Consider the following 12,660-nt stretch of genomic DNA (forward strand, 5'->3'; position numbering starts at 1 on the left):
CAGGTTGTGATTGTAGGTGTTGTTCTTGAAACGACTCGACTACAAACAAGCCTGCGCTATCAGAGGAGGAAATGGAAAGCGCTCTAAATCCATTATTGAGAGTTTCTACACATAAATGATTACAAAGTAATGATCTCATGCAGTGTCTTATGATCACATTTAGTTGAATACACATCGGTTATTATCTTGTTACTGCGTCACATAATCGTGGTGGGTTCGTGTGCAGGAGGTCTCGCATTGCGTGGAGGAACTGGACCAGGGCGAGATGCTGTGCGTTTTGTTCGGGTGGGTGTGGAGACCACGCTGGAGCGAAACCAGATCACACGTGACCACGTATCTAACAGTCTCGTTCACAAACTCGTTCACTGTGGTTCTGTAACAGCATCTGCTTTGAGGAGATACTTACATGTGTCTGGGTCTAAAGTTATGAGGGGCCCTAATGGGAGCAACATCAACTGCAAACGAAGAAAAGTCACATTTAACATGAAAGAATAAAACGTATAAATTCCAACATAATGAAATGATACCTGATACCTGACCTACAAGTTCATTTACTATGTGATCTCTAACACACTCGTTTACAGTGGTTCTGTAACAGCATCTGCTTTGAGGAAATTCTTACTTTCGTCAGGATCCTCCTCCTGAGGTTCTCTGATATTTTGGGGCCTGATGGGCGCAACATCACCTGCAATGTTTCAAGGACGAGAATCTCCCATTTCCATCTGTGTGTTTCTGACCATCCTGAGAGAGAGAGAGAGAGAGAGAGAGAGAGAGAGAGAGAGAGAGAGAGAGAGAGAGAGAGAGAGTGTGAGAACATTTTACTAATGTGGCGGGGCGGTGATTGGTAAGAATGGAGACTAGAATACAACTAGAACGAAAAGCAGACTACGCCACCCCGTTTCTATGAACGGGGAAATTTAGACCCAAAATAAAGCACACAGGTCCGTTTCCACTAAACACAGGAGGCGTGAATATAAATACAAAAATGCTTTTATTTCTCAATAAGGATAAGTAGCTAAAATATAGAAAACTGTTAACCAGACAGAAATGAAATAAAGGAAATAAAATACTTTCAGGTTGAGGCTTACCAGTAGGGTGGCTAGCCGCACAGTGAGTATCTTAGGACACACCACTCAGCCAAGTATGCTCCGCACAAACACACACACAATCACCCCACACACACACACACTAAGTGAGGGAGATGCAATGGTCACAGCAAAAACACTCTGTGAGAGAAACACCACCACCACAGGGTCAAAACAGCTAGCTTCCCTCACTGGAAGCCTTCAGCTCCTGAAATAAACAAAAACAAACAAGAATATAAAAACACAATTAATCAAAACACACATAAAATTCAACAATTTGCATTGAAAGACAGCCTGTACCCAACAGCAAAATCACGCTAATCCTAAACACAACCTGGCTACAAACCAATATACACACTTAATAGTGCATAAACATTAGTAGCAGCATTAGCCAAACAGCTAGGTACATACCTCCCGCAAAGCCGCGTGCACACGCCCACAGACGACAATGATTGGATCATGCACACTCAGGTGGCATAACCGACGTCCTAAATATGCCTGGAACGGCAGCCAATAGGCTGTCACACCAGTCATTCAGGCGACAGTCACGTTTACGAGAGCGGTACCTAGACTGCCCTACTACAAATAGTAGCATTTTCATTTCTGCTTGGGTAATTATGTCTATTAATAGTTTCTAATTATTTGTGATCATGGCTTCTCTTGCTCGGTGGTCCATGGTAGCATTTCTCAGAACTCCTCCTCTACTGTACACGCGTTTTCTACCACTACACTTAATGACATTCTGAAGTCCTTCTCTGATGTCGGTGTCATCAGGGTAGCAGAAGGTCACCTGCTCATGGTAAATTACTAGTTACAACCACTGTGTTATTATAAGGATGCTGAATGAATACTACTGAATTCCTATAAAAAAATGTCATTTGTCTATAAAGCTGCTTGATAACTTATTTTTTCCTCTCTGTACTTTTGTGTGTTTGTGTGAGTGTAGCTGGTCTATGTATGTGTAATCGTGCTCCACTGGGACTGTGCTAAAAGTCAGGGGGCTGTAGAGCTGTCTGGAATGCTACTGGTGCCACCACACAGGCACACACAGAGACACTCGTGAACATGCTTGATTCTCATAATGTTTTTTGGACACATTCTAAAAGAGATTGCTGTGATCCTTCACAGGTGTGGGCATTTTTGGCACTGAGCATCAGAGTGTATGACATGTTTTTCTGGCTCATTCTTTCACAGAGACAAACTTCAACATCCCCTTCATGACACGAGGCTGATTTATACTCTAAGCACAATGCTGCTGTGTCACTCATTTTAAAATATGTATTCAATATTTGTGCTGCTGTGGATTAGACTGTATATTTACTCTTCTCTGTGTGTGTGTGTGTGTGTGTGTGTGTGTGTGTGTGTGTGTGTAACTGAAATTGGCAGTCTGCTGTAAGGAAAGCTGACTTTATCACAGCCTTCCCACTATGCCTTTTTGGCAGTCACTGAGACCTGGATATCTCCACAGAACTTCTTCTGCCTATGCTTTCTCTCACTAATCAAGAGAAACTGGTAGAGCTGGTGGTACAGGTTTACTGTTGTCACGGAGACAGTGTTTCACACCCCTCCCTTTGTCTCACCTAACCATATCTTCTCTTGAATTCCATGCAGTTCCACTGGAAGCACAGACTGCTGTGGCTGTGGGGGAACTGACTTTCCTGATTTTCCTCTCCTCAACAACATCTCCACTACATGCTGTTATTAATCACAGCACTTTCTCTTTTAGTTCTTGCTCAATAAATTAAACTGGACAGAGTGTGATTAAAATAATTCCGTTTCCAACTCGTCAAAGTGTCGGTTCAAAGTGTTGAGTCAGTTTTCCAAAGTGAAAGTGTTTCTCAGCCTTGACTCCATTTTAATGAGCGGTTAGAAAAACACAAAGATCTTCAACAGCAGCCAGCGGTGAGATTCATGTCCAACAACAAGCAGTGCTGAAGAAAAGTGGGTGAGTTTTTCCTAGAAACGACTTTCTATCGGAATAATGCGTTTGTGTTTTCTATGTAATGGAGTTTGAGGAAAGACCGCAGGGAAACTGAGGCACAGCAGCCGAAATGGAGGCCAACAGTTTATGCCCAAATTCCTCAGTTGGATTTGATGATGTTCTGAGTTTATTGAGGAGGATCTGACATGAGAACACCGGGATTGTTTGGTTGTTCCAAGCTGATCCTGGAGTTGTTGTCATGCTCAGGATGATTTCCCGTAAACAGGAGCAGATCATGGCTTTCTAAGCGGAGGAGATACAGGAAGTGTGTAGCAGATACATGTTCATGAATGGAATGCGGGATCCACTGGATCCTTTATCATTGATCATGTGGGAATATTGGGGAATGAGGTAGTGGAGAAGTTGGTAAAAGAGGCACTAAAGGAACCAAATCTGAACATTAGGGTGTGTATGAGTACAGCAGAGATAAAAGATGCAGAACATTTGGGACACAGAAACAAAAGGAAGAACCTACAGGCAGTTACTTTTGACAGTAACTAATACTGTAATGCATTACTTTTTAAATAAAGTAACTCTGTTACCGTATAGTGCGTTTGTGCGTTACTTCTTTTAAATGAATGAATTTCAGCTGAAGTGTAGACTACAGTCTGACCTTTTTACAGCAGCGACGCATTGTAGGATTAGAAGATAAGCCACTGTAAACACGAAGAAGACGCACTGTGGGAGTGTCTCCGTTTATTCAGGTCTGTGCGGCAGTAATGGCGAGTCGAGGCGAGAGCAAGACGAGTTTCTCAAAGTGGAAATATGCTCATTATTTCACTTTAGTTGAGTATAAATACAAAAACTTTTTAGACAAATGTAAGCTGTGTCTTTCTGGTTCAAAGGTCGTATCTACTGCGATAAACAGCTACTCCAGTCTGTCGAAGCTCCTCCAGAATCCCCATGCTAGAAGCTAGTAGCTAGAAGCTAACCTGGTGTTCTGTTCTACATTGTTGATAGTTTTCATACTTCAGCTGTGAAAGGAACATTTTTAAGAGCTCAACACAACAGCAGAAGCCACTTTAGTTTTTGATTGTGAATATATTATTCAGCTTGTTTTGTTATTTATTTCAGAAATCCTTGTGATATATTCAGTTTGTGCTGCTCTGACTTCAATAAACTAGTGTTTAAAAATGACTTTGTGTTTAAGTCAGTTTTGTGTTTGTAGATCATAACACATAAAAGGGCATTAATGGGAACATTAAAGAACGTTCTTTAAAAAAGTAACTAAAAAGTAAATTAGTAAAACAGTAACACATTACTTTTTGGTGTAAGTAATCAACTAACTGTTGTTACTGAGTTACTTTTTGAATGAAGTAACAAGTAACTGTAGTTACTATTTTTTAGTAACTGCTGGATTCTTTATGGAAATACATGGATGTGATTATGGTACAATAACAGTGCATCGAATCTATTTGTATTCCAGTATTAAGTAAGATGGAATAAAAATAATATACAGTACTATAACTATATAAATAACTAATATATTGATCATTGCAAATTGTTTATTAATGATAATAGTAATAGCATTAATAATAATAATGCATTATAATGTAAAATTAAATCAAATTCTAATAGTATGTACTATTATTGTGGAAAATATTGATATACAGAAGACTTCTCACTTTTTATACATAGAAATAAAAAATAGAACAGTGTTTATTGGTGTTTTGTTTATTGCACACCTCCTGTCAGTCTGTGTTCAGATGAGGAATAAAGATGTTAGATAAATATGTGAGAATCAGTAAGACATCATGAGGATCAGCTGATTTTATAAAAATTTTAACTGCATGTTGTTTTTGTGTTTTCTAGGAGTGTGATTGATTCCAGCAGAGAGATCGGTGCTCTTCAGGACTCTGCGTGTACACAGCATTGAAAATGGAGATCCCTGATCAGGGCACAGATCATGTGACCTCACCTTCAAAAGACTGGTAACCTGCCATGTTCTAGTGTTTTACTAATAAACTGTTCATATCTGCAAATCTGGAGACATTTCTGAGAGCTTCATTCCATATATAAACATCACCCTAAATACATTTATTACACAATTAAATACACGTCATTGTGCACAATTTATGAAACTCTCAAAACCAAGAACCATAAACTCATTGTCTAATTAAAGCTATAAGACACAAACAACATGGATAATCCTTATAATATGTGTTATAAATGAGTCTTTAAGCAGCACTGGAGATTCTCATTACTGACCTCAGTTCAGCTCCTTTTCAGCACAATCACAGAAAACCTTTAGAACATCACCTCAATTACAGGAACCAAATCAATAAGTGCTGTTTAACTCCAATCCAGCAGGAGCAGTTACAGTGGGCTGGAACTGTTTTCTACATCAACTACATACTATCAATTATAATCTTATCCAAACTAAATCTGTGTTTTTATCACCAGTTTTAAAACCGTGGTCCACTTCCTGCTCTACACCACCACTGCATAGGGACTTTTTCAATGCACTGGATTTTGTATCCTGATTTTAGCAACAATGAAATTCTGTCTCATGACCATTTTATAATTTTCTACAGTAAACTACAGAGAGAGAAATCACACTCACCAGTGCCCAGCTGTGTCTCCATGAAGAGTGATCAGTCTATGGATCTTCCTTTGGAATTTAGCACTGGAATCTCCTCACCTGGACACAGGTAACATCCCATAATTCTCCTAGTTAAAGTCACAGTTAATGGCTGCACTACACCGTCATTAGCAGCTGTTTAGATTTATATTATAGTTACTTGGTCTTTAGTGATTCTACAATACTTTCAGTAAATCCTTTAGATGAAAAAGTGTAAATATTTATTAAAGTCACTATCAATTACACGTAATGTCTTAAATCCTAAAATAAAAATACTAATACTACAAAAAAGTGATAGAAAAACATCTAAACACTACTACTTAAAGGTGTAAGCAGTATTTTTGGGGTTTAGGAACCCAGACGTAGTGATCAGAATCTTCTGTAGATCTTACTCTGTAGATTCTCTTTGGCCTGCCTTAGACACCTCAGCTTAAAGAAGAATTAAATTCAATTCATGTTTATTTGTTTTGCACTTTTAACAATAAAAATTGTCTCAGAGCAGCTTTACACGGATAATGTGGTGATAAAAATCAATATGTTCTTTATAAGTGTAAGTTTGTCTCCGATGAACAAGCCGGTGGGGCCTGTGGTGAAGGAAAAACTTCCTGAGATGCAGCAGGAAGAAACCTTGAGAGGAACCAGACTCAAGAGGGAACCTCATCCTCTTTTGGGTTGCACCGAATATCCATTTATTACATATAAACAATGTTGAGGTGCAGTGAAGGAGATCAGAGCAAACTGTAGTCCTGAGTCAGTGTAGCAGACTGTTAACATTAACTACACTCCAAATACATAATCAAAGCGCCCATTCTTACTCCAGAATTTTATGGAACCACCCAAGGCGTCGATGAGAAACATCTCCAGCTGCACAGAGTCGCCTCCAATCGAGGAGGTCACTATCCAGAGGCAGACCTGGACAAAGTGGGAAGATCCACGAAGGGGAGATGAGCAGGAATAGTGATCACTGGATCCTCAGGAGCATGTTTATCTCGACCGAGAGAGAGAGAGAGAGAGAGAGAGAGAGAGAGAGAGAGAGAGAGAGAGAGAAGAGGGTGACAGGAAGAGAAGGATATGGATTATTATGTGTCCTTATTGTTGTATGAAAGTTAATATCATTGTGCAGTTTGGACTCCAGCAAGACTCGCTATGGCAGCATAACTACAAGGGAGAACCAGAAGGTAACACAGACATGAGGGATCTCTGGGATAAGAGACGACCCACCACACCACCATCAACAAACCTGAGTGAACGTGTGAGAGTGAGGAGACGACAGCATCCAAATATCTCAGTTCACCAAACACTCGATATCCATGATCCCTCCAGATCTGCTCCTTTACCTCACAAATACCTACTGACTAAAGACTCCACTAAATAAATATGTGTTCAGCCTCGACACTGAGACTGTGTCTGAGTCCCGAACACTGATTGGAAGGTTGTTCCATAACTGTGTGGTTTATAAGAAAAACATCTGCCCCCTGCTGGAGTCTTCATTATTTGAAGTACCAACAAATAGCCTGCACCTTTTGACCTAAGTAGGTGTGGAGGATCATACTGGTATAGAGGTTTACTCAGATACTGCGGTGTGAGAGCGTTAAGTGCTTTATACGTCAGTAGTAGTATTTTATAATCAGTGTGAGATGTAATTGAGGACTTTTGCTGCTGCATTATAAACGAACTGAAGCTTATTTCTGCACTTACTCCAACACCCAGACAGTAAAGCGTTACAGTAGTCTAATTTAGCAATATTTCTAAGGTGAAAGAAGGCGATCCTGGTAATATTATTCACGTGAGACTCAAAGGAAAGACTAGGGTCTTTGACTGCTGTACACACTGAGACAGAAACACCATCCAGAGATGCTACGGAATCGAAAATTTGCTTCTAGCTGCATGTGGTCCTAGTAAAAGTACTTCCGTCTTATCCGAGTTGAGCAGAAGAAAATTATCAAGCATTTACTGTCTAATGTCCTTTACATACTCCTCAACATTGTTAAGCTGATCTCTCTCATCTGGCTTTGCTGAAATATACAGTTGTGTATCATCATCATAGCAATGGAATCGAATACTATGTTTATGTATAATTTCACCCAGAGGCAGCAGATATAAAGAGAAAAGCAGTGGGCCTAGGACAGATCCTTGCGAAACACCAAACTTTACCTCAGAGAGTGTGGGGAAGTCACCATTTACATCAACAAACTGATAGCGATCAGTCAAATAAGACCTGAGCCAAGAGAGAGCTGTTACCTTTATTCCTACAACGTTCTCAAGTCTATCAAGCAGGAGATTATGATCAATGGTGTGAAAAGCTGCACTGAGGTCGAGTCATTTATCACCTTAACTAGTGCCGTCTCTGTGCTATGATGAGGCCGAAATCCTGACTGATACATTTCATAAATGTTATTCATAAGTAGGTGTGAGCAGAACTGCTGTGCTACAACCTTTTCTAGAAATTTGGAGATAAAGAGGAGGTTTGATATTGGACTGTAGTTGGGCAGCTGACAAGGTGAAGGTCAGGTTTCTTAATTAGGGGGTTGATAACTGCAGTTTGAAGGATTTAGGTACATAATCATTTCTAATGGAAGATTTTATTATTTTAAAACGGGTTTAATTACCTTTGGAATGATCTGTTTGAGGAAACTTGTAGGCGAGGGATCGAGAATGCAGGTTGATGATTTTGATGAGGAAATAAATGAAATGAAGTCGTTCTCTTGAATAGGAGTAAAACATTGTAGTTGATTGCCTGTTATAATGACACTGCTGTCCACAGGGTTATTTATACTTCTTCTTCTTCTTCTTTCGGCTGCTCCCATTAGGGTCATACAGCGGATCATCCGTCTCCATACCACCCTGTCTTCTACATCTGCCTCTTTCACACCAACTACCTGCATGTCTTCCTCACCACATCCATGAACCTCCTCCTTGGCCTTCCTCTTTTCCTCCTACCTGGTGGCTCCATCTTCAGCATTCTTCTACCAATATAATTCATGTCCCTTCTCTGCACATGTCCAAACCATCTCAATCTAGCCTCCCTCACCTTGTCACCAAAACATCCTACATGTGCTGTCCCTCTAATAAACTCATTTCTAATCTTGTCCATCCCTCGTCACTTAACAAAACCTTAACATCTTCAGCTCTGCTACCTCCAGCTCTGCCTCCTGCCTTTTACTCAATGCCACTGTCTCTAATCCATACAACATCCTTGAGGTCTCACCACAGTCCTATAAACTTTCCCTTTCATTTTTGCAGATACCCTACTATCACAAATCACTCCTGTCACTCTTCTCCACCCACTCCACCCTGCCTGCACTCTTTTCTTTACTTCTCTACACACTCTCCATTACTTTGCACTGTTGACCCCAGGTACCTGAACTCCTCCACCTTCTCCACCTCTTCTCCTGCAACCGCATCACTCCACTGCCCTCCCTCTCATTCACACACATGTACTCTGACTTACTCCTACTGACTTTCATTCCCCTTCTCTCCAGCGCATATCTCCACCTCTCAGGCTCTTCTCAACCTGCTCACTACTCTCACCACAAATCACAATATCATCTGCAAACATCATAGTCAGGAGACTCCTGTCTGACCTCGTCCAAATCAACCTGTCCATCACCACTGCAAACAGAAAAGGGCTCAGGGCGATCCTTGATGCAGTCCAACCTTCACTCTTAACCAGTCTGTCGTACCTACTGCACACTTCACTGCCGTCACACTGTCCTCATACATGTCCTGCACCACCCTTACATACTTCTCTGACACACCTGACTTCCTCATACAATACCACAACTCCTCTCTTGGCACTCTGTCGTAGCTTTCTCTAAATCCACAAATACACAATGCAATTCCTTCTGTCCTTCTCTATACTTCTCCATCAACATCCTCAAAGCAAATAAGGCATCTGTGGTGCTCTTCCTCGGCATGAAACCATACTGTTGCTCAAAGATGGTCACCTCTTCTCTCAGCCTGGCTTCCACTACTCTTTCCCATAACTTCATGGTGTGACTGATCAACAATTCCCCTGTAGTTACTGCAGGTCTGCACATCTCCCTTATGCTTAAAGATCGGTACCAGCACACTCCTTCTCCAATCCTCAGGCATCTTCTCACCTTCCAAAATCCTGTTAAACAATCTGGTTAAAACTCCACTGCCATCTCTCCTAAACATCTCACGCCTCTACGGTATGTCATCTGGTCCAACCGACTTTCCATTCTTTATCCTCTTAATCGCTGCTCTCACTTCCTCCTTACTAATCCTATCTACATCCTGCTTCACCAACTCCACATCCTCCAACCTTCTCTCTCTCTGTGATTTTCCTCATTCATCAGCTGCTCAAAATACTCCCTCCACCTTCTCAACACACTCTCCTCACTAGTCAACACATTTCCTTCTCCATCCTTTATTGCTCTAACTTTAGTACATCCTTCCCAGCTCGGCCCCTCTGCCTGGCCAATCAGTATAAATCCTTTTCTCCTTCCTTAGTGTCCAAACTCTTATACAGCTCCTCATTTGCCTTTTCTTGGCTTCATACATCCCTTTTACCTGCTGCCGCATCTTCTTGTACTCCTGCCTACTTTTCTCATCACTCTGTCGATCTCACTTCTGTTTTGCCAACCTCTTTCCCCTAATGCTCTCCTGCACTTCCTCATTCCACCACCATGTCTCCTTGTCTTGCTTTCTATTTCCAGATGTCACACCAAGTACTTTTCTAGCTGCCTCCTCCTCACTCCTGCAGTAGTTCCCCAATCATCCGGCACCTCTTCACCACCACGAGCCCCTGTCTGACCTCTTCCTGAACCTCACTACACTCTTCCTCCTTCAGTTTCCACCATCTTATTCTTCTTTCAATCCTTACATTCCTCCTCTTCTTCTTCGCCTCCAAAACCATCCTACAGACCACCATCCGATGCTGTCTAGCTACACTGTCCCCTACCAAAACCTTAGAGTCTCAATCTCCTTCAGGTTGCATCTCCTGCATAGCACATAGTCCACCCGTGTGCACATTCCCCCACTCTTATCGTCACCCTATGATCCTTCTTCTTAAAATACGTGTTCACCACTGCCATTTCCATCCTTTTAGCAAAATCTACCACCATCTGCCTTCCATTCCTCTCCTTAAAACCATACCTACCCATCACCTCCTCATCACCTCTGTTCCCTTCACTTACATGCCCATTAAAATCTGTCCCAATCACCAATCGTTCTTTCCTAGGTACACCATCTACCACATCATCTAATTCACTCCAGAATCTTTCCTTTTCCTCCATCTTACAGCCAACGTGTGGAGCATAGGCACTGATGACATTTATCATCATCCCTTCAACTTCCACCTTCATGATCATCACCCTATCAGAAACTCTCTTCACCTCACTACACTCTTACTGTACTCTTCCTTCAGAATCACCCCTACACCATTTCTCTTCCATCCACACCATGATAAAACAGTTTAAATCCACCTCCAATGTTCCTGACCTTACTCCCTTTCCACTTTGTCTCCTGAACACACAGCATATCTACCTTTCTCCTCTCCATCATATCAGCTATCTCTCTCCTTTACCCGTCATAGTACCAACATTTAAAGTACCAACCCGAACCTCCACTCTCCTGCACTGCTCCTTTTCCTGCCGTCTCTGTGACGTCTTCCTCCTCTCCTTCTCCTCCTTGGCCAACAGTAGCCCAATTTCCACGGTACCCTGTCGGCTACTTGATACCTGTGGCGGTCGTTGGTAACCCGGCCTCGACCGATCCGGTATGAAATTCTCCTTTGTGATCCGCATATTTGATTTGGCACATGTTTTCGCTGGATGCCCTTCCTAACAACCCTCCCATTTACAGGGCTTGGGACCGGCACTAAGAATGCACTGGCTTGTGCCCCCTAATGGCTGGGTTCACAGGGTTATTTATACAATTGTTTGAATTTATTTTAATCCTCTGGATTTCTTGCATGGTGTTTTCAACTTTATTATTAAAAAAAGTTGATGAAATCATTACTACCCAATGATGGTGTGCATGTATGTGTGAATATGAATAATGAATATGTAGCATTAAATGAGGCGAGTCCTCCTGGGTATAGTTATATACACCAACCACGTCTAAATGGCAGAGGGAGGCAGCTGCTATTTATAATAATAATCTAAACGTCACACAAAAGACTAATCACAAATGTAAAACATTTGAAGTTCTTTACACCAACATAAAATATTCAATGTCCGAAAACAGGTCAAGTCAGTTAATTCCACTAATTATTATTTATAGACCCCCAGGGCCCTACTCTGATTTTCTGATAGAATTTGCAGATTTCATTACAAATCTAGCTACTTCTTTAGACAAAGCATTAATTGTTGGAGACTTTAATATTCATTTTGATAATCAGGAAGACTTCTTAAGAGCAGCAGTTGTGTCCATTCTAGATTCAGTCGGAATTAATCAGAATGTTATAGGACCCACTCATAGTGGTGGACACACTCTCGATTTGTTGTTAACATTTGGATTAAAAATAAAAAACTTAGTCATAATTCCACAGTCTGAAGCTATTTCAGACCATTATCTAATCTCGTTTAAAATTTGCCTTAGTCATTGCATTTCTACGTCACCATGTTACCGTGTTAGCGTGCTTTCACGTCAGCTACAGCAGCGCGTTTTATTAATAATCTTCCGATATTACGATATTAGATAGATCTCCGTCAGACCCCGCAGAGCTCGACTGGGCCACTGAACATCTAGAAACAACGTTACGTTACACTCTAGATGATGTAGCTCCCCTTAAGACCAAAATGATCAGGAGAAAAAATTAGCACAGTGGTATAATGATCATACGCGCTTTAAAACAGACCACTCGAAAACTAGAGCGTAAATGGCGTCAAACAAAATTAACAGTATTTCAAATAGCATGGAAGGAGAGCCTCTTAAATTATAGAAAATCTCTTCGTGCTGCCAGATCAGCATATTTCTCCACCCTCATAGAAAATAACAAGCATAATCCTAGATTTTTATTCAAGCACGGTAGCAAAATTAACAGA

General features: G+C 41.2%; 1 protein-coding gene across 1 annotated transcript in view; it reads left to right on the forward strand.

The window, feature by feature from the left end:
• The window catches only part of LOC124377341 (ribonuclease inhibitor-like), a gene marked incomplete at its 3' end in the record, with an annotated part of 59,955 nt that overhangs the window by 3,756 nt on the left and 43,539 nt on the right, over positions 1-12,660 (forward strand). The window contains exons 3-4 of the mRNA XM_046836772.1: positions 227-333; positions 2,032-2,126. Of these exons, the coding sequence (XP_046692728.1) occupies positions 227-333; positions 2,032-2,126 (202 nt within the window). The remainder of the gene's footprint in view (positions 1-226; positions 334-2,031; positions 2,127-12,660) is intronic.

The sequence above is a fragment of the Silurus meridionalis genome, chromosome 23 (genome assembly GCF_014805685.1).
Source record: "Silurus meridionalis isolate SWU-2019-XX chromosome 23, ASM1480568v1, whole genome shotgun sequence".
Lineage (NCBI taxonomy): Eukaryota > Metazoa > Chordata > Actinopteri > Siluriformes > Siluridae > Silurus > Silurus meridionalis.